The 23,707-nt window shown below is 33.8% G+C and overlaps 2 protein-coding genes and 1 long non-coding RNA gene across 3 annotated transcripts; 1 reads left to right on the top strand and 2 right to left on the bottom strand.

The window, feature by feature from the left end:
- Positions 1-1,522: 1,522 nt before the first annotated feature.
- Positions 1,523-7,799, bottom strand: LOC105320895 (arrestin domain-containing protein 2). The gene is made up of 7 exons (XM_034467070.2): positions 6,299-7,799; positions 5,960-6,088; positions 3,451-3,665; positions 3,017-3,193; positions 2,491-2,673; positions 2,085-2,262; positions 1,523-1,863 (listed from the first exon to the last, which is right to left on the bottom strand). The coding sequence occupies exons 1-7, from the start codon at positions 6,405-6,407 to the stop codon at positions 1,700-1,702; spliced, it is 1,155 nt and encodes a 384-aa protein (XP_034322961.2). The 5' UTR covers positions 6,408-7,799; the 3' UTR covers positions 1,523-1,699.
- A 1,511-nt stretch (positions 7,800-9,310) lies between these two features.
- Positions 9,311-12,577, top strand: LOC105320896 (uncharacterized). Its single transcript, XM_011419029.4, has 2 exons — positions 9,311-9,435; positions 9,535-12,577. The coding sequence occupies exon 2, from the start codon at positions 9,539-9,541 to the stop codon at positions 11,546-11,548; it is 2,010 nt and encodes a 669-aa protein (XP_011417331.2). The 5' UTR covers positions 9,311-9,435; positions 9,535-9,538; the 3' UTR covers positions 11,549-12,577.
- A 4,582-nt stretch (positions 12,578-17,159) lies between these two features.
- LOC117688760 (uncharacterized) lies at positions 17,160-20,992 on the bottom strand. The gene is made up of 3 exons (XR_010714469.1): positions 20,888-20,992; positions 20,124-20,202; positions 17,160-17,218 (listed from the first exon to the last, which is right to left on the bottom strand). It is a non-coding gene; the product is annotated as an uncharacterized lncRNA (long non-coding RNA).
- Positions 20,993-23,707: the final 2,715 nt, after the last annotated feature.

Here is a 23,707-nt window from a genome sequence, read left to right as displayed (position 1 = left end):
GCCAAATGGAGTCACTGAACGCGTTAGCCAAAGCTAGAGATAGGAAAGGTATCCAGCAGATCGTGAGGAAGCTGTACACGATCATATAGGTCACAGCAAGATGGTGGTCCTCGTCCCTATGATCGTCAGATAACAGGTCGTAGTTTTGTACAGCGCTCACTACTGACTGAAGCCGGCTTGGGCGATGCTTTGTGGATTTTCGTATTTTCTTCCAATAACGTCTGCGATTGTTTTCGGTTTCTTGCTCTGACATTGTCATTTCTGCCAGGGTGTCGCGTCGTGCACTAACGTTTCTTGGAGTTTCTTCTACGGCGGGAACGATACCTGTCGTTGACAGTGTGCTTCTTTCTGACGCCGGTGGTGACGCAAGAACAGTGTTCTGTTCCTGCACTGGCTTTAACATTTCTATCATATCATCTTGTTTCTGTTTTGCTTTATTTCGATGGTGGGAGAAGAGAATAATACAGCACACGATAAAAACTAGAAAAGGCAGTACAAATGTTAAGGCAAACATCAATGGAGCTAATATCTTGCTCTTGGAATAGGACACAACACAGGAAGCTTGGTATTCGTCATAAGCAACGCTAGCTATGTCAAAAACAGGCAACAAAGCTATGCCGAGATCTATTGCCCAAACGAAACCTGAAATCAAAGTTACTCCAACGTTTGTGTCAAACAACTTTTGGTGTATTTTAGGAGTTTTTTGTTTAGTAACTCGCTCGATAAAACATAAGGACACCAAGCCAAATGATACAAGGAGAAGCCATGTTGATATCACGGCATGAAAGTAACACAAGGGGTTTGAAAGGATCCAACTGTTAGCCAGAGCCGTGACACAGATCGGAACAAGAACAAAGCCACAAGCTAGAAAGTCTATCACAATCAGTTGTAGCAAAAATCTATTTGTTGGTAGAGCGATTAACTTTCGCCGCTTCAGCATAAAAATCATAAAGATATTTAGAACACAACTAGTAATAATCACAACTATACACGTTCCAAACAGAATATAAGGGATTACTTTACTGCGTAACCAGAGAGTAAGTGTGTCACCAAACGATTCAATGAGCGCCATTCTTGCAAGACAATAAGACAAATTTCCAATCTAGTAACTTCATGTATAATAAAGTCTGTTCCGTGGAAAACCCAGAAACGCGACGATAAATTCACAGTCAAAAACGTTGTGTGTTCATACAAGCAATATTTTACACTGATTTGAACTGCATGTTAAATGTGAAAACATGTTCACCCTCATCTGCCTTTTTGTACTCTCTCTGAACCCGATTTAACATTTTGGCATAAAAAGACATTCACCTGTTCGGGTGATATGGGTTAATAGGTGAATATCGTCGCAGATTTAACATTGTTTTAATAGAGCTCTTAACAAAGGGCATGTGCAACCTTTTGTTAATAATCCAATATAAGCCTATCCTATTCTGGCGTATTCCCTTTGAAATCCATTCAACAAGAATGATGCAAATAAAAACTTCATTATTTATGATCCAAGGAGGCTAACAAAACACAATTGTTTTTTGAAAATGATTTATTTTTTAATTAATATGAATATTTTTTGATACATTTTAAATAAAAAGCGATCAGTATAACTTTTTAGTTTCAACTGCTTTTGAGTGTATATCTGTAAAAATCAGTACAATTCTCTCTACGCAATAGAACTACCATGCAATAATCCTGTGCATCCATATCAAGTATCGGAAATCTGGTTGACATAGTACAGGTATGAAGGCCTCCATTTTACTGGCTGGCCGGGTAAAGGTTCTGGATGCCATTCACCATCTTTGTCACTTGATCGAAAATAAGTGTCCACTAATACACAAGACGTGTCATCATACTTGTGTGTTGGAACGCCTGCAAGAATATTCAAACACTGCACATCAATAATCCTACCTTTCTATAAAAACGTTATAATAAAAAAAATGCTTTATAATGCTTAATTTTAGATATTATTTTCCCCAGGGTGAGTTCAATGGGGTTTTTTTTTGCATGTAATACATGAAAGTGTTTATACACGCTTTTGTTAATGCTATTTTTTATTATAGAAGAAAGGTAGCATAAATTGGTTTCCGTACCTGCACTATTCAACAGTCGTTTCTGAATTTCGTTCGGTAGCTGTTGATTGTTGACTTTTGCGACATTCGAACCTTCATTTCCGGTGTATTGGTTTGCACAACTTTCCAACGGTACATTGCCAACAATGAGACTCAAAGAAGACGTACAGCAGACATCATTCGACAGCTCAACCGTAAACTATCAAATTACGTTTAATAACATCAAAATTATTAATTGTGGGTTTTCAAGAATAAATATAGAATGCTTTAAGACCAATTTGATTAATAATTCTTAGTAAATTTTGTACGTTTTTTGGAGGGGGTTCCTGTAGTTAGAAGTTACATATTGCTGTCAGATGGTAAACTAATTAATTTATAATCGGTGAGTTAAAGCTTAGAAGAACAGTCGATAGTATGTTATAGTTACTTGCAGTGTGTAGTGAATATCTATATTGTTGCAATATCGGGATCCCGAGGGAGGTAGGGGCGGGACGGTCAGTTGGAGGTCATCCAGGGACAGGTGTGTTTGGGGAGGGATTACCGGCACTGACCAACTCCTTATGATCTTCTGTACGACGAGGTCCTTCTTCTCTGTCTTAAGTGTGATATTCTATATCAATGACAACACTTCTTAAGTGTGATATTCTATATCGATGACAACACTGATAACATGTAGATATTTCTTTAAAGGTAATATGTCATTAGTTTAACAGAATGTGTGTCAGGTCTGAAATCAATGTTTTTTATTGTATACAAAAAAAACAAATGTTTTTCTATGTTATTCAAAATAGGATCACTTTGTTACAATTTATTGTCATAAACTATCGCGGTTTTTTTTTCTTCAGATATTTGGTTTTTTTAATTACAATAATATAAAGTGTTGCATATAAGAATTGTCTTATTTCAAATTCAAAAAGGGATGCCAAATAAATCAGGAATAATAATCCACTTACCATAACAAGATTAACATACGCCTGAGCGAGAGATTGTTGTGTCTGATTATCACAAGACGCGTCCAATTGGATCCTTTCGCCCGGAACGTATCCAGACTTAGTTAGTTTTAGTTTTGTTTTTATACATTTCTTGGAACAACATCCAACTAATTGCAGATCATCTACTTCCTCGGACCTCTAAAAATAGATGGTATCAATGGATGGAAACTGTTTAAATACACGGCCAATTTTGCCTTAGTTAATAAGTTTATCGTAAATACAAACGTATCATTTTGGAAAAAAATTAGTTTAAAAACATTTATGTGTTATCATACAAATCAAATCCGAACTAAGTATCTTTTCATTTTAGTTCTCTCTCTCTCTCTCTCTCTCTCTCTCTCTCTCTCATTTTTAAATTATGACGCGTATAATATAAAAAATAATAATGCACTTACCATTGCGTAAATTGATTCATTTAGGTCAAAAACGGTAAGAACAGTGACTGGTAGAATGCAGCTCATTTCATCCTGTGAGCTGCATGCAATGTAAGCTCGTAAGTAATACCGAGTGTATCCACCGTCGCACTCAAAGGATGTCGGCAGCTCCTCCGGAAGTTGCGTGGTAAATAGGTATTGGTAGGTTCCAGTGGACAAACAAAATTCAGAGCCATCTGTGTAAATTGATGTGCAATAACATGAATGAATTTTTCATACACTTGTAAATAAAAATTACTCTTAATAAATCAACTTGGCCACATGCGTCGTAAAAGGTAACATTAAGGGTCCTCCACACACCTGGGAAACGTTCTGTCTACAAGCCCATTCTTCAAAATTACTAAAAATATGGATTTTTTTTAGAATGTGTTCGACTTGAAAATGACACTAAAAAGTTCACTGATTGCGGAAAAATCACTTTTTAAAATTTTACTACTATTGATGAAAATAGAAAATCCATGCAGTATTCAACCTCGGGACCTGCGGGTTGGTAGACCGAAGCAGCACCCACTGCGCAACAGAGATATACAACACAGTTTGGTGGTATAAACTGTTTCACAATGCACTAAAATCGCCATGTTATGAAACACTGTCATAAAAAGAAGTCACAGGAAGTCGTGGATTCTTAAGCTATTAAACATTTAGGGATACTACATGTAAATCAAATGGCTAGGGTAAACACAAAAATAGACTCCTTAAAAACAAGGATTCGTCTAACAATACTCTTTCAATCTCTCCATAACCTTTTATTCTCATCACAAAAGGGATCCTTGGATTACAAAGGTAAAATCTTGATGATTTTGACTCTTCATTGAACCCTCTGTTTACTTTTAATGGCTGGCGGGGTATTTCTTTAAAACAAATTGTAAAAAAAATTATCTCTTCCCCAATTATATCTGTGCATCGCACTTTTAGTTGGAGAAGTTTCCTCCTTTTTAATGTCGGTTATAGTATTGAGAAGAAACCAAAACATGTATGATATGTTATAGATTTTTTTCGGCAAATCGTATGCAAACAAATTTATTTCTAAATATACGCACATCCAAAGATTTTTTTTATTACACATCATTTGATATTATTTATATTAAAGGGGTTCGTTTCTCTGTTTTTATGGTAGCCATTTAGGGGCACCTCTTGTCTGGAAATTCTGGGGGCTTTCTATATTCATTTTACACGTATATGATTTTAAACCATTTAAAATAAACTATATGGAATAAAAAGCTTTAAAAAAAAAAGACATATTTACACAGTCTTGAAGGGGACTATATTTTGTAGCGTTTATTTTTAAACTTAATAATTCAAGAGTACTCCTACTTAAGCTTCCTATTGTTCAAAACATAATTCAAAAATTATGTAGAACAATAGTGTACTATTACCTATAAATATTTGTTAATTTGTTTCAATTTTTTAAAAAATAGTTTCAATGCAAAGTTTTAGCAATGTTTCAGGAAAAGTATCATTTCTTTTTGGGGCTTCATGCTTAACAAAAAACATGTGACAAATAAAATAACTGAACATATTAAATCCCCGCCTTGGGGACCCTGTCTCTGGGATTAAGGATGATTGACATACGTTTCATTAGGTAACTTTTACGTGACAATTTCATATATATATATGTTTATGATGCAACTTATTTATCACAATGATACAATTTAATGTAGGTTTAAGTCTCCTACCTCACGGCAATATATTACAAGATACATTTGGGCTAAAAATGAGAAAATCATCTATAATACTGACACTTTTTAAACATCGTATCTTTGATCTTTGAAAACCTTGCTATAGTATGTCCCAATGTGTTGTGATGATTTTTAATAAAATACACATATATGTACCGGTGACAGAAATACAGTTAAAATCGAAAAAATGGAAGATATTAAAGATATCTTCATTGACACTTTATCATCTGTCACTCATAAAAGTTCACAGGAACGAAATAAATTCATCATGGAGGTTTATAATGGGACATTTTACATCTTTACACCATTCGGAACTCACTAAAAATACCTCGCATTATTTTTCAACGTTATAATCCGGGCTATTTCATGTCTGATTCTAGGCAAAATCTCCGTAGACTTTCTATTTTGGGTTGTGTATTGAAGCCTGAAGGGGTAGCGGAGACGTTTCAAAACAGATCATCTGGACATTTTTCATATAAGCGGATGAACATAGTTTAAGCAGAAAGATATGAATGATTATCGAAATTTCAAGCGAAAAGTGGTAGAAGCAAAAACTCGTGACAGGATAAAGCATGGTCAATTTCAAAGTAGTGAATAGCTCTCTCTCTCTCTCTCTCTCTCTCTCTCTCTCTCTCTCTCTCTCTCTCTCTCTCTCTCTCTCTCTCTCTCTCTGACTTAACAATGTCAATTATGTTTTCTGGACATTCTTGTTTAGCCAAATGATAAAATTGTAGAGTTAACAAAGGTACTTTGAAAATGTGACATTAGCGTAATTCTGATAACAAACAAACCTTTAGAGGCAAGTGCAACTGTATTGTGACAGTGGTTTTCCAGGGAACTGTAACAACTTTCTCCTTGTCCATTTCTTTGTTTTTCTTTAAAATCGACGTAAGTTACTCCACAAAACTCTATGTGTACTCCTGAAAGAGTAGCAAAATGTGATGTTAAAATAAATTTCCCATACATGTGATTAATATAAGTTTAAATGTGATGTGATTATTTGATGTTTTATGTTTTGGTTTAAAATACTTATATCATCAGAAAATTCAACATGTGTTAAAAAACTATATAAGAGAAAGAAAGATTGAGAGAGAGAGAACGAGAAAGAGAAAACGAAAGAGAAGGGATACCTGTCGTATTAATCTTGCTATCCACATAGAATTGCACAACACCTTGGATGCTCTGGCCTGGAAAGTAGACAGCACTGGAATCATTTAGATATATATTAAAATTTTTCATATTATTCTGTAAATTATTTCATCCAAATATTATTGTGAACATCGGACGTAAAAATACCTTTGACGCTATGATTAAGGGGGATTAACAGTTTAATCAAATAAGAAGTTCACATAATCAATGCATGTACAAATATATTTAAAAGAACGAGGATTTTAACCTCTTTAAATATGATTACGTTGCGTGTAATTAAGAAAAGGTAAACTTAATTTTAAGTAAGTGGAGTGTATTACAATCTCTGATTAGGTTTTTGCTCCACTGATTGTATGGCAGGAAACAAAAGGCATGGGCTAACCAATAAAAAAAAAATCCCTTTATGATTTCATGTAAGTAGTACACCTAGTATATGGTAAAGAAATTAAATTATCATAAAAAAAAACAAAAGCGTTGTCTATCTGATAATAATTTCATTTTCCAGTGTCTTAGCCTGTGATAACACTACGTATCGGTTTGTTCTATATAACCCATAACTTCAAATGACGCCAAATTAAGGCGCCAGCGGGGTTTGCTTATTTATATTCAAATATATAATTGTGAGATGGATTAAAATTATATAAGTAATAAGGAATCATTCTTTAAATATTATGAGGTGATGATTTCGGTCGGGCGTGATCAAATCTATTATAAAGCCCTTCAGGCTTATTGGATTTGATCACGCCCCGACCAAAATGATCACCTCATAATTAACAATCAAAGAATGATTCCTTATTCCTTAATTGCAGATCTAATAAATTGCATCACCTCATCAAGAATCCAGGAGTTATTGTTTATGACACGATAGTTTGAAATTGAAAGCCAATTATTAGTTCCCTACCGGTTTTCACCGGAGGGGACTACAGCTTTCCTCTGCGTCCGTAAGTCCGTCTGCCCGTCCGTCCGTCTGTATGTCACACTTCAGTTTTCCACACTTTTTTTTCTTTATGCGTTTGCGGAATAATATAAAATTTGCTGAACAGCCTCAAAATGTCAAACTAGAAATCAAGTTTACACTTTTGTAGCGTCTGTTTGACCATGTTTTCGAAAAAAAAAATTTATATTCCAATTTTTTAATGCTCGGGTTCGTTATCGGGTTCGGTGTGTATTGAGTAAACGAGGAAAGTATGTAGTCAGTATAATATCGTGCATTACTTTGACCATACCTTGTATTGATTCTAACAAACAAATAAGTTCTGTAAAATAGTGTCAAGCATTGTGTTGTAAATTTAATTAACAGGGTTGTTTTGTGTTATCACAATCGGGTTCGTTATCGGGTTGGTCTTTTGATTCGGGTTACAGAAGACGGTCATAAATGATATTCTGCATAACAGTGCATTGTTTTCACAAACTTATACAAACCGGTAGGGGACGTGTATTGCTTATGCAATACTCTCAGAATGCTTTTTATATTGTATTAAATACACAATTGAAATGATTAAAATAATGATAAAATAATTGTACATCAAAATAGGTAGCCAATGCTGTACAAAGTTTACAAGACACAAAATAAAACATTTTGTTTTACCTGTTGATAAGGTAAGATGAACGATGATGTTCTTTTTGTGCACTTCCGTATATTGTCTCTTGAAAGGCCTTTAGGCTCCATTCCCATTCATAAAATTACCTTTTCTATGAATAAATACTCTAGTAAAATTGTCCTGACCAATTTGAATTAAAACTTATCAGACCCGATCAGGCAAACTCTTTTCTGAATGATTATACACGTTTTATTTTTAAATAAAGTGAAATACTTATATTTTACTTAATTTTGAAAAACACTTATTTATACCTTAAAAGGGTCTGACAGCAGCCAATATTAATGGTGATCTTAAATGTAGGCAGCATCTGTACAGGTGAAAAATAAAATAAAACAAAACAAAACGCTCTGAAAAGTAACCAAACGCGATTTGTTTCCGAGACGAAACACACGCATTGATTCGGATATAACTCTGGAATATGTGGGTTTCAATAAATTGTACATACAAATGATTATTAATTCCATTTATTGCCAACGTTTTCAGAAATCGACATTTAATTTCCGAGATACTACAACTAATTTCCTGCAAACATGAAAACTAAATCTTAACGATTAACGTTTTTATTTCCTTTTAAATAACTTTTAAAACTATGAATTGAAATGGTCGAAGACGAGGAAAACATTTCACATACACCTGAAATAACAAATTTAAGACTTTAAGAGAAAAATAAATAAAATCAGATTGAGGGATTAAGATCATCCAATTAGGGACACCCGTATTCCATATTTTTCTATATGACATGCTATGAAAAAAAAATGGAAGAACGGATCAGTGCTAAAAAATGGAAGAACGGATCACAAATGGTGTATTTATGAATTCAAAAACTATAAATATTCATTCTTTATGCATAGCATTTATCTATTACTGATTCAAGATGACATAGGTAGCAATGCTTTAATTCATCCTTTCGTCAAATTATGTTCCATCGGATTTATTAAAACTGCCAGCCAGCAGTGGTTACCGACAAGAGTGTCTTTAACAATAACTGATGATATCAATGAACATGTTATTCATTTTGTCTAGAAATTGAGGGAAATGAATTTTTCCCTATAAGCAAAACTGTACCTCTAAAATGATAAAGTGTTCGATAATATAAATATTACATTTAAAAGCATTAGAATTATAACAATTACGCGGAAGATGCAAGTTTTCTGTATGAATTATAAATATCGATTTCATCGGTTGTGTTGTACATTGTATAACAAGAGTTATTCCTCTTTGCCTAACATAGACAATAGTGATTATTTTTTTTAAACCAGTGTATCGATGCAACGAGAATAAATGTATTACAAAGCTTTAAATTAATTGAGCATACAATCATATTTATATGACAGCAAATACAATATATAACAGATTCACTACTTTCTTTTTGAACGGTTTTACCGACGTCTATAATTAATTTTGTGTTATAATTTAAAACACCTAGACTTAGATTCACCTAAGGACTGTTTTTTAAAAATGTGAGAGCAAACAAAACACATTTTCTGAGGTCCATTCATCCAGCAAAGCAACATAAAGTAAGTTGTTCGTACAGATCAACATTTACATACGTCATTAGTATTTGTGATACCAAGAAAGTTGAAAAGGAGAACTATTTTGTGTTCTTTCGATTTCAGTACGATGGCTGTCCAAAAAATGTCTAAATCAGTTTATGTTGGAATGTGTAAAGAAATCGGGACCCCACAACAGGCGGCTTACCGAAGAGAAATAGCGAACATCAGAGAGATCTGGATGAATAAAGTAAATGAAAGAGGTTCGTTCAAATCAATGAGGAGTGGAAGTTACAGAGAAGGGTTCAGTTTTAACGACTCAGACATTGACATTATGCTATGGCCAACTGATCACCGAGTGTTCTGGGACTTCCCCCAGTTTTACAACACACGAAAAGAGGCACCGATTCTCTGTGACAGTTCCGAGAGTCCAGCAGGGTTTACCCTTCTTTGGTTACCATTGAAAAGATCCAGACTGCAAGTGTTGTCATCTTGTGTATGGAGGAATGGGAGGCTCTATATATCAAGTTCTAAATATAGAGAAAACCAACTTCTTTTCTCTACACCTGACTCTTCTACACATGGTCCATGTAGTAGTGGAAAAGTGGGATTCAAAGAATACGATGAAGCTCATTGTTTTGTTAGTGATTATTGGCCTCCTTTAGCCTCCTCATGGATAAATAGGTGTCACTCATGGCCCCCACCTAATGTTGTCACAGAAATTGTCGGAAATGGATGTCACTTTGTTGCAATAGGACACAAACTAGGATACCATGAAGACAACGAATGGAGAATTTCTTTCTCTCGGGCAGAATATAAACTTGTGCATTCAATGAATCACACACAATTTTTAACTTACGGTTTGTTGAAAGTGTTCTTAAAGGAAATACTTAACAGCGGACAAAGAGAGGAAGAAAATCTGCTGTGTTCCTACCACATGAAAACTGCCATCTTTTGGGCCATTCAACAAAAAAACCTATTCCACTGGTGTCCACAAAATCTCCTGGTTGGTTTCTGGGTCTGTTTTAAGCTTATCCTTAAATGGGTTTATGAAGGGATCTGTCCAAACTTTTTTATTCCACAAAACAATATGTTTCTTAACAATATCCATGGCCAATCACAGTCAACCTTGTTCATGCGTTTGTATGGGTTGTATGACAAGGGTATAGCATTGCTGCTACACAGTCCCTCCATCAGGTCCTCTATCATTGATGTCCTCTGTAATCCCAGACTCACGGTGTGTACTGATGAACACACTCTGATCTCAGAGGCGGAGTATGATGCAGATTTATTTATTGAGATACAACACAGTGATGCAGCACACACATCCGACCTACAAGACTGTATAACAGTCATTCGTACAGTAGAAAAATTGATTGGTTCACCCCTGACACAGTATCAAGTTCTTGGTTTGCAAAAACATACAGCGACCATTCTTCAGCGTATAACTTTTAATATACATGAGAAGTACAGAGGCACAATTGGCAACAAACAATTATACACTGTTGACAAATCGTCCTGTCAGATGCTTAAATTAGCAGCCAAGTTTGGATCCATTTCTGATTTGTTATACATTGCCATGTACTATTACAGGACATTAAGATATAAAAAAGCTTTATCTGTATTAGAGATGGCAAGGGTCAAGTATGCACAGCCATACCTGATGTTTAGGGGGAATGTAGATATACAGGGGTACAGTGATGCTGTAGGGGGGCAGTCATTTACTCGGAAAATGAGACAGACTGCAGCGATGTATATCATTCTAAGTAATCAGATCGTATATATTGATGAATTAATACTAGAACAACAGTCCAATCAAGACAGAAAATGGACTGTTTTGTTTATTCCACCCGTAGTAATGTTTTTCATGCTGGAGTTTTTATGTTATAAACATGTTGATACAAGGAGAGCACAATCAGCTCTAGACGATCTACAGGCCATAGTCCATCATGACAAAAATAGAGTAATTGATGTAGTAAAAAGAGACATCTCCTGGGAGATCCTCGGAATTTGTCACCAGATCGCAGGAAACCTCCAGGCTGCTCTGTACTCATACCAACAGTCACTCAGACAATATTCACTAAATCATATTCAGTCTGCTACTATTCAAAGAATAAGGGATTTACAATTACATACTTAAAACATCTTCACCATTTCAGCTTGTAATGAACAGACAATTACTTATTTTGTTTAATTAAGTGATCAAGTTATATAACAAACAGAAACTTCATGAATGGTTTTATATGGATTAATCATATAATCGTTTTTATTTTTAAAAAATACCTTTTTGGATGATTAACACTTTCTGTGTGTTAATATGTAAATATGTGTGTTCTTGAAAACATTGCCTAATATTACATGTGCATTTTTCTTTACTCGTGTACAGTGTTAGTAAGATAAAGTTGGCATCAGTCCTTTTTTTATATCATGTTCGTATTGTCTAATTTTGTTAACACGTTAATGACATTATTTGAGAGTCTATTTTAAAGTATTTTTGTTTCTTGTTGCCTCTTAATTAATTGTCATTAATTGGTAAATCAATCGAAAATTTAAGACTTTTTTGCTATGTATAAACTAAATGTTACATTAAGCAACATTCTCGTATTCATGTATGATTATCAAACATATTTTTGGGGAATGTTGTAAAAGTGTCGCAGTGGTTATCTAAAAGTTTTCTGTTTTGTATTTTTATATTTAACGCGCATTGTCTTTTGAGCATGTGTGAGGTATGAATAAGTGAATGCATAAATGAGTCACGTGAGGAATTTGTTTATGGGTGTATGTTGACCACGTGTTTATTGTTAACTGCTATATTAAAGCTGAGCAATAGAAATTTGCGACTGAATTCATTAATATGCATGATTTACTAACTCACCATAAATAGCGAAAACCCCGCCGATTCCAGAACCCCACGACTTTTATCTTCATGTAAGATACAGTTAGGTGTACCTTTACCTGTTCAATATATTCATGTTTTTGTAAAATCATAGTTCTGGATACCTTGTAAGCTTCTGTTTACATTGTATTTGAAATATCTATTTAAATCTATTGCAAATTACTTTTTATTCATTATTCTAATATTTTAAAACTTTTCACCTTATAATTTCTTATGTTTAAAACGTTTGTTTTCAAAATGAATTCATTAGAATTGATGAAATGTTCGCCCTCCATTACTTTAAAATAATGTTTAAAGATTTAGAATTCCTTTTTTTATTTACTTTAACATATGAACTTTATGGCTGTTTGGTTGGTCTAGGTCAACTCTTCATTTTCAAGTGGTTTAATGCCTTTACCATAAATAGCTCAAAAGTTATCTTTTTTTTTTAAATTAAGAAACTTTCAGAGACAATAACTGCATGAAGGGAACACGAGATCTTTTCGATGTGAATAAATTGAAGGATCATATAAGGTGGACTAAAGAAAGTTCACTTTCAAAGGAGGAGCAATAATAAGCATTTTCTACAATAATTGCAATAACTCTCTAACTATATTAAAAAAGGGGCTGAATTGTATTGGCTTATTAGGTCCTATTACATTCATGAAAAAGTTTTCATATACTATCCTAAACAAAAGAGATATGAAAATCAATAATTCACATATTTTTAAAAGACCTTGACCTTTAGCCTTTATTTCATTTTGATTGGCCAAGTGACACGCTTCCATCCGAAAAGGTTCGATGTTTAGAATTGTTAGTGTTTTTATTTAAATTTTGAAACTTTTAAGAACATTGACTGCTAAAAAGAGTTCTCTGGTCCTTTCTGCATTAGCATAAAAAGATTGGAGGACCCTCTAACTCGAACAAAGACTTTGGTAAAAGTCCAAAGTTTCTATCGCTAAGCATTTTCTTCCCAAATGGGCTAGTTCTGGGAGTATAGGAAAATTGTTTCATTATATTTCCAAATAAAAAGCTGTCCTAAAAATAGTGGAAAAATAAGTAAAAAAATAAACAATATTAAAGGTCTTTTACATGGAAGTTCGAGAGACCTCAATATGTTTTCAGCTAGGACATGACACTATTTAAGGCTATATAGTCATGAACGTAGCTGAGAGAATAATTAACATTCTAAATTAGATAATCTAACAATTTATATTATTATTGTTTCCTGTATTGTGTTTTTATTTACGTATCTTAGGTTAATTTAGCATCTATTTCAATATATCCGTAAAATCTCTGTAAGGATTTTGTTTTCGAATTATGCCGGAATCTTCACATAGCCTAACAATATCCGATATTTCGATATTGAAATAATTATCAAAATTATATAATAATTTCAATAGCAAAATATAAATTACATAATTATTTCAATAGCGAAATATCGGATATTGCGAGGCTATGTGAAGTTTTCCGGCATAATTCGAAAAACAAAATCCTTAAAGGTTTAAACAGATATATTGAAATAGATTTGGGCCCGGTAGATGTGATAAAAATAACCCAAAATTTACATCTTTGTATTGTATTTGTATTACAATAATAAACATATATCGAGCTTTTAAGTCTATAATCATAGATGATTTCTTCTAAAGGTTTAGATATCATTAAAGAAGCTGAAATACTTAAATACAAACAAATACAATTAAAATTTACAGTCTGAGAACTCCACACTGGAATCCCGCATTTCTCCTTACATTGACAAGATACAGAGTACAAAAATAGAGTAAAAGCGATTAAGGAAATAGAATATTATTGTGAAACTCTTTAAAACAATTTAAAAACGAATAAGGAAATAGAACAGTGTTATGAAACTCTTTAAAACGTTTTAAATGTTGCATAACAAGACGTTTCCACATAATGAGAGAAATATTTTATTTAAAAAGTATTTGGATAACACTTGCTGACTTCATCAGATTTAGCCATAGAGAGGGACCACTTTGGCTCGTGTCATTGCTACATACAGAAGATTGAACTCCTCCGCACAGATCAGTACTATCCCTGGTCAAAGTAAACAGTAAGAATATAGCTTTAATCTTAACACTTGTATCTATGTTTCTTTGATTTATTTTAACAATAAGATGTCTCTTTTGTTAATTTGTTGCAGAAATCAATGCTATGAAAGTGTTGACGAGAGTGTTAATTTTCTGATCAAGCAACGAATATTCACCCACTGTACATATAATGTGACTCATGCTTAGGTTAAAGGAAAAAAAATAGTAATATCCAAAGTAATATGGAACAACTTCCAATAAATAATGTGGTTTACGGTATAAACTCTTGAAATTTTGTGATTTACTTTTATAGATATAGGGCTATATTTGCTAACAAGAGAGAGAGAGAGAGAGAGAGAGAGAGAGAGAGAGAGAGAGAGAGAGAGAGAGAGAGAGAGAAGGAGACCCAGAGGGATGCTTAAACAACATATGATATGTTATTCTATAAAATCAATTAAATTGAACAAATTCTTGTGATTAACTAGATTGTAAGCATTTTCATCTAAGATGTTTTACACTGTAGTAAAGTTTCGGGAATATCCATCTCCTCAAAAGGATGAAATTTTTCTTATCATAAGGAAGTAGAGTATTGTAGGTAGATAATATATAGTGATATCTTTTATATTTAAAATAACCAAATATTAATGTCTCTTGATAACAAATTGTAAAAAATTAATATTTTTAATAAAAAAAAAAGGTTGCTCTATAACGTCATCTGACGTTACTTAAAATAAGATACCAGAAATATTCAGAATCATGTTCCTAATCAAGAGTTGTTTCTTACCCAAACAATGGTCACCCTAATGTGATTTGCAGAGAAAACGGCGAAGTTACTGCAATACAAAACAGCAATCTGTCCACTGGTTTCTGTATACACCAACCGGATAACAGTAATAAATACAATTAATTTGATGATCAAGTTTACCTGCTTCCTAAAAAACAATATAAACTTTCTTCTCAAAAAACTACAATGCTTTTTATTTCTTAGTTGTATCAAGTTTTGTTATTATGAAAAAATGTGACAATAACAAACCCTCAACCATCTCAAAAATCCATAAAACGAAATTTAAATTCAAAAGCAACATAACTAGGACCTCCAAAAAGATAGAGGTAGGATCAGGTGCCTAGGAGGAGTGACCATTCTCTGCGGACCCACCCGCCGTGTGCTCTTTGTCGAAATCGGGGAAAAACACCAGAAAAGTCCGTAGACAATTAGGTGATAAATTATGGTATAACAATTAGTATGAAAAATGTCAGTCATCATGTGACCCATTGGAAGACTGCATTTGCTGACAAGGTCGTTGTATCGACCATAGAACTTAAAAAAACATTACTTCAAACTAGACTGTCGATATTCCTGTCTTATCAAATTGTTTTTCAATTGGCTTGCCTCGCCTCAGAAACTGTTCATACGAAAAGCATGCCCTTGCATATCGAATAAACTGAGAGACAAAAACACCATATGCAGGTGATGAAGGTATATTGCTACATAAGTAAGGAACGTTGACTATAGAATAATTGAATTCATCGCGTTTATCATAAAGTTTTGCTGTTAGGTTACCATCAATGTCCATTTCCAGTAAAATATTATATTATATTATATTAAGTATTATATTGATTTTGATGTAATTCTTATCAAAGTGTTCCTAGATTCCTTGTCCCCTTTCGTCACAGGAGTCTCCATTTCCTATACTTCTGACTACCCTAAATAATACAAGTTTTTTTTTCAAAACTTAGACACCTGGCTCCCCTTACTTATAAAAAAAATCCCATTTCCCACCAGAGTTGTTCTAGATTCATGGTTTCCCTTACTTACCAGAGTTTATATTTCATAGATACCTGGTTCCCCATATTCACAAAAGTTTTCATATCCTAGATTAATTCCTTATTCCCCTTACTTACAAGTGTTTTAATTTCCTAGATACCTGGCTTCCCATACTTACAATACTTTCCATTTCCTAGATTCCTTGCTCCCCTTACTAACAAGACTTCCCATTCCCTACCTACTTACAAGAGAATTTATTCCTTACCAGTGTTCCCACTTCCGTGATTCCTGGCTTCCCTTACTTACCAGAGTTCTCAATACCCACTACAGTCTTCTCACCTTCACATGTTCAATTCCTAGATACAGCAAGCAGCCACTTATGCTATCTCTGGACTAAACCAAAATAACTGAAAACAACCATCACAAAATAGAAACAGATAATCATGACTAAAAACATAATTTGTTTTGATATATTCAAAACTAATTACATGCGTATTGACAGATAATATTATATCACGAAATCTGATGTAATTACATGTTAATCAAATATGTTTGCTTCAATAGTTTTTACAAGTGTTTTAATGCATTTAAATATTTCTTTAAGACGACTGACTGAATACAAAACCTCAGAGACTGATTAGCTAATACAGTTCTCAGTGTTACCTGGATGTCTTATCTGTGTCAAGTTAAAGATACACGACGCGCTGATCTGCTGGAAAGCATCGACTGCCCCCTAAAGGAGTGGTGTTGTTGGTGAGGGTTCCCTACTAGGATCTTTGCCTGTGGCTGATTGAGCAGTAAATCGGATACGGCTGAAATTGATGTCATTAACTTAGAGTTCCTGCATCAGTGAACTTCAAGAATTGTGTACATTAGCCATTAACTAGTAGATAGTAGAAAAGTCAGGTAACACTTTAATCAATCTTTACCAAATTCAATTATATATATATATATATATATATATATATATATATATATATATATATATATATATATATATATATATATATATATATATATATATATATATATATATTGTTGACAGACTTGAAGGCCAATGAATGTCTGGTCTGGCATTCTACATTTTTTGGAAACTTTGTTTTAGCAAAATCACAAACAGATCTGAAAAACAAAACAGTTTTGTAATAAAATGATGATTCTTGAGAGTTGAAATACAATATAAGAATAAATAAATCTTTTAAATATGTAATAAAAAGAGTTATTCCCTTTGCACACAATGCTACATATTATTTATATTGAAAATATTTTTACATATGTGCACAATACACAAAATTAACATCACTATAAGGATTATTTGAGTCATGATACTTATATATATATGAATCATGTAATCACATTGGTTTTAGCAAAATTTCTTTCACCTTCTTTATCAAAGAGTTTACCCATTAATAGCTAAAATTAGACATATTTCTCTTTAGTTATGGATTCAGACAGAGCAACACAAATGTAAGTTTATTTTAAAATTTATAATTTCCTAATTACATTTGGTCATTGATGTATACAATTTCGGTAAAAATACATCTATTAATTCTTATGTTCTTTCAATAGAGGAGAAATTCCTGTTCAGAAATTGTCTGTGTCGGTGTATGTGGGGATGTGTCGCAAGATAGGGACCCCACATCAGGTGGCCTCCAGAAGAGATATAGTGGATATCAGGGAGCTGTTGGGGAATCAACGTGATGTGAGGAGATCAATGTGGAGTGGAAGTATGAGAGAAGGATTCAGATTACGTGATTCAGACGTAGACACTATGTTCTGGCACACTAACTACCTAGTGATCTGGGAGTTCTCTCAGTCTGAGTATTACAACATACACAGACAGATACTGATTCTCTGTGACAGTTCTGAGAGTCCAGCAGGATTTACATTACTTTGGTTACCATTGGAGAATGCTGGACAAAGAGTGTTGTCATCATGTATGAGAATGAATGGGGGACTTTATATATCAAGTTCTAAATTCAGAGAGATAAATCGTATAATAATAAATCCTGATGATACAGTACATGGACCATGTAGCAGTGGAACAAATGGACCACTACAATACGATGATGCTCATTGTTTTGTCAGTGATGTTTGGCCTCCCTCTGCCTCCTCATGGATAGACAGATGCCACTCATGGCCTCCACCTCATGTTGTCAATGACATCGTCAGAAATGGATGTCACTTTGTAGCAATAGGACACAAACTAGGAAACCATGAAGAAATTGAATGGAGAATTTCTTTCTCTCAGGCAGAGTACAAACTTGTGTATTCAATGAATCATACACAGTTCTTAACTTATGGTTTGTTGAAATTGTTCTTAAAGAAAATAATTAACAATGGATTAAGAGATGAAGATAAACTACTGTGTTCCTACCACATGAAAACAGCTGTTTTTTGGGCCATTCAACAAAACACACTACCTCACTGGTGTCCACAAAATCCCCTGGCCGGTTTCTGGGTCTGCTTCAAACTTCTCCTTAAATGGGTGTATGAGGGGATCTGTCCAAATTTTTTCATTCCAGAAAACAACATGTTTTTAAGCAAAATTCATGGCCAAGCAGAAACAAGTTTATTCAGGCGACTGTATGGGTTGTATGAGAAGGGTATAGCATTGCTGCTACACAGTCCCTCCATCAGGTCCTCTATCATTGATGTCCTCTGTAATCCCAAACTCACGGTGTGTACTGATGAACACACTCTGATCTCTTAGGCTGAGTTTGATGTAGAATTATTTGGTGAGATATATATTAGTGATGGACTAAACACATCAGACCTACAGCACTGTATGAAGTACCTACACACAGTAGAACAGTTGATAGATTCTCCCCTGACACAGTATCAAGTTGTAAGTTTACAGAAATATACAGCCATCATACTTCAGTGCACTGTTTTTATATTAAACAACATGTACACAAACACAGGTGTTAACAAACAGGTGTATATTGCTGACAAATTGTCAAGGCATATGCTGAAATTAGCAGCCAAGTTTGGGTTTGTTTCTGACATGTTGTACATTGCCATGTATTATTACAAGACACTCAGATACAGTGAAGCTTTATCTGTTATAGAGATGACAAAGGTCAAGTTAGTACAGCCATATCTGATGTATAGGTATCATGTAGACAGAGAGAGGTATACTGAGGCTGTAGGGGGCAGTCCTGGTCTACAAAGATGAGACAGGCTGTAGCAAAGAATATCACACTTGAAAATGAAATATCATATATCAGTGAACTGCTACCAGAACAACACTCTGGTACACAAAACAGAGCTCCTGCATTGTTTATTCCTCCCAATGTACTGTTACACATGTTAGAGTTTTTGTGCTCTAGACATGTTGACACAATGAGAGCACAAGCAGCTCTAGATGATCTACAGGTCCTAGTTCACCATGATCAGGGACTGTATATAGGTAATCTATTCAGAGACATCTCCTGGGAGATCCTGAGGATCTGTCAACAGATGGCAGGAAACCTCCAGGCTGCCCTGTACTCATACCAACAGTCACTCAGACAAGAACCATTCCATAAAATACAAACTGCTACCACAGAAAGAATCCAAGACTTACACTTTTACACACCTCTATGAAGCCACAATTTACACTCTTAGTCAGGGATATGAAACATGCAATACCATGGAACAGCCATATCAACATGGTATTTAGTTAGCTTCTGCGACAAAAATATAGTGCCAGACACTGTGTGGAGAAAAATCTTTTTTAATTAAGGAGTAGATATGTATTAATGACTGTTTTTTCAAAAGTACACATCGAATTGGTTAAGTAAGATTGAAAGTTTCATTTAATCTTACAAAAATGAATTTACTTGTGAAGACCATCATATTTGTGCTCATGGCGCATGAATAAGCATAGTTTATTCGTAGAAAATTGAACATCGCAGATTCCCAATGCAAACGCAAACGGAAATATACACTGACTGTAAATATGTCATCACCTATAATGTGGATAATGTCTTAAACATTGTAACATAACATAAAATCAGGACTGTATGAATGTTGTATATTTTACCTGTTATAAACAACCAACAGGAACTTCATGAAAAGTCTCATCTGGGTGTAGCGTACCAGGGTCGTAGTTTTACCGGTTCCTACATACACAATATTTAAATTAATACTTACAAGTACTTATTAAAGCAATAAAGAATGATTCTCTTGAGTGGTATGAGTTGATCAAATACAGTGAGTGTGTAAGGGGGGGAGGGGGGGAGAGTGGGAGGGGGGAGCCTGAAGGATGGATTTGATCATGCTGTATTTGATCACCTCATAATGTTCAAAAAATGATTACTTATTACTTATATTTACTAGCATATAGTTTTTAGCAATTGTACTATTAGATTTAAAATTAAAGTCATTGATAAAATATATTCAAAATATATTTTGTAAAATTGATTTGAGTTAAATATGCATAGATTGCGTAGTCTTAGCTCAAAAGCCAGACAAATCTTGTTGATTTCAAAGAGCCAAGGCTGATTGGCCAGTAATGAAGTAGACATGCCTACGTCACATTTCTGTTTGACACAACTAGACAAAGTCCAAGCTCTTGTGTTAAAATGGTACTATTAATTTTATTTCCATGTATTAAAACATAAAGCCTCTTAGACCATTGTTTCTGTCATCAAACAAGTTTCCTCAGTGTATTCACAATTACATAACCAGCCACCTGTTTACTCGTCGCATGGTCAATGTTTGTTTAACAATATATGGTGTCAGAAGCAGGTACCTGCCCCGTGTCACACTTCACAGTTTATTAGAGTGCAAGAACTAACAACTCACCTGCAAAAGCAATGATTTTGATTACTTCCCTTGCCTGAACATTGTGGTTAACAATGTGTAGCTGTTCATTAGTTAATTTCACTACTGTATCTGATCGACTACAAAACAAAAGAACCCGTGTTGATTTGTAATCACTGCTGTACATGACTACAATTAAGATTGTATAACAGACCATGCTGTCTATTTTAATTTTGTAAACTGATAAAACTGGAAAATTACCATCACTTTAATTATATACAGTAAAACATACTTTAAAAAAAGTTCCTGGGACAGGCAATTTTGCTTCATTTTAAACATAATCTTTTATCCCTTATCTTTACAATATGTTTTAATCACAAGGGGAATGAAAATCCCTTCACAACAAGCGTCAATTCATTATAAGCGTGTTTGCTAACTTCACTATAAGCATGTTTTACTGTATAACATTTTTTTTAATATGATATTACCTTAGATGTCACTAGTTTTGTAATACCTGTAATTGGTAATGTTCTGTTGACCTCCCTTGTTAACTGCCTTAAGATCTCGATAATGGGCCACAGAGGAATTCTCAAACAGATACAGGGCATAGAATAACCGGTAATGAATCCTGTCAATCAAAGCAGTGATGTGCATTATGCTGTTAAAATTCATTTAAAGAACATGACATAACATGGACCACATTGCTTACCTGAGCGCATCACTGTGCATATTGCTCATCTGAGCACCTCACTGTGAATTCATACCTCTAATTTACAAATTAACATCCTCCACGAATTAATAAATTAGGGTTGGAAAGTCATATTTCCTTATGTTGGTATAAGAGAATACATGACATTACGTCCCCACCAGCCTGTAAGATTAAAGCAATCCACAAACCCCACCCCCTACCAATGAATTTAAATTCCACAATAAATAAACTTCACAAATCCATTTCTATTATTTTAACAGCTAAATAAACAAATATAATTTATAACTAACTTCTACCGGTACTTCTTAATTCTAACTTCTTTTTTTTTTTAAAATTGGCTATCATATTTTGCATATTGTTAGGTATGCTTTCAGTCACATTAACTGACTAAGAACATGTACATGTAATTATCTCAATTTCACAGATACTGCTGATCAAAATACATGTACTTCATATTTACTAGATTAAAATGTAACAAAATGTTGACACTTTACTGAACTCTAGGGGTCAGGAGATTTTTGTAAAATATTGGTACTTTTCTAAATAACATGCCTTTTTGACAAATTGTAGGAATGTGACCCCGTTCCTTTTCCCACTATGGTCAATATGGTATAAAAAAAAACTGCAAATGACTCTATACTTTCATTTTTTAAACATGCAATTTATTTTCCTAACAGAAAAGTCCTTTGTCCTTTATTTAACAAATTTTAAATACATGTCCTTTATCATACTGCAGGCCAAGTTTGGTTGAAATTAACCCTGTAGTTCTAGAAAAACTGAAAGGAAAATTCATCAACCAAGCTGAAAACCACATTAAAAAGTCAATAGTAACATTGATGGTAACAATTTTTTGCAGAAATATCACTTGTGCCTTATGCTCAGGTGAGCTACCCATTGCAACCCATTTTTAATTTTCTTGCTTAAGGTCTTACACATGTAGTTACACGTGTAGTTCGAAGATCCATACATAAAGAGAGACAATTTCTTTAAAAAATATTCTTTTTTGTTTTTTCGGCATTATATTTTAGACCTGCAGTATTGATTTTGGATTCATTTACTACATAAATTATTATTTAGCGGAATTGTCCCACTGAATTTAAACCCACAAGTATTTAAGGGGTAGGTATGTTACCACCATTTTTCTCTCCCAAAGCTGCATTATTTTATCTTATCTCAAATAGCTGTCCAAGCACTTTACTCTAAATTTTCTTTCATTAATAACATGCTAAGAGTCTAATTAATTAAATAAATTAATTTAATTAAACAATTAATACATGTACAAAGTAACATAGAGTCAAATTAATTCCTTGTGCGAGAATCTTAATTGCATTGCTTACACTTTTTCATGAAATCATTCCACATTCCATATCTCTCACTTACCCATTCCAAACAGCACTTCTTTTGAGGAATTTCATCATCAACAAAATGGACTCACGGCGAAACAGCATCTTCAGAATTTCTTATGTCAGACACATAGAACGTGACATACAACTGATGATTTCCTGTATGTTCGCTGCTGTCTCCAAGATCATCACTAGAATGATGATTTAACTCCGGGGATTCGGAACTTAGTACAACAAATCATGTTCTAAGCTGAATTTGACAAAAATAAAAATAAAACTTTAAGTCTTATGAAATGGAAAAATGTTGTCTGTGTACATGTATTTATCACTCTCATTTATGACTTTTTATTTCAACCATCTCTAGGATATTATCAATCATGTTTGAAACTATAACCAAAACAATTTTAGTATTTTTCCTTAAAAATTATGAAATTGCTTAATTTTATCTGTGTATCTATCACTCTTAGATATTATGAATCTTTATATTAACTACCTCTATCAAATCATGCTTTTGTGTATTTACCTAACAGGTGCTTGTTGACAGAACATACCGACCCACCCACCCCCTCCCAACCCAATATTACATAATAACTCAGGAAGTCTAGTTCAATATTAATCAAAAATCTTTAAAAAACTGTCTCAAGATAAAATGTTAAGAGAAAGAACTAAATATAACTACCAAAAGAGATTTTTAAAACTACCCTCTCTACCTCTGCATATAAAAAAGAGAACTTAGTTATTCTGGGTTGCTCTGCAATGGGTCAGAAGGGGGGGGGGGTCTTGTAACCTCACTCATACCCGCCTCTAGTA

Source organism: Magallana gigas, chromosome 6, assembly GCF_963853765.1.
Source record: "Magallana gigas chromosome 6, xbMagGiga1.1, whole genome shotgun sequence".
NCBI classification, from domain to species: domain Eukaryota; kingdom Metazoa; phylum Mollusca; class Bivalvia; order Ostreida; family Ostreidae; genus Magallana; species Magallana gigas.
The sequence above is the reverse complement of the archived record's forward strand: the minus strand, read 5'-3'. Positions and strand labels throughout refer to the sequence as shown.

Coding starts and splice junctions, on each gene's coding strand:
- LOC105320895 (XM_034467070.2), bottom strand. CDS start 6,407: ATGAAAAATTTTAATATATATCTAAATGATTCCAGTGCTGTCTACTTT. Junction 3,194..3,450: donor ATGAATCAATTTACGCAATG/GTAAGTGCATTA, acceptor ATCTATTTTTAG/AGGTCCGAGGAAGTAGATGA. Junction 2,674..3,016: donor CGTATGTTAATCTTGTTATG/GTAAGTGGATTA, acceptor TCATTGATATAG/AATATCACACTTAAGACAGA.
- LOC105320896 (XM_011419029.4), top strand. CDS start 9,539: ATGGCTGTCCAAAAAATGTCTAAATCAGTTTATGTTGGAATGTGTAAA.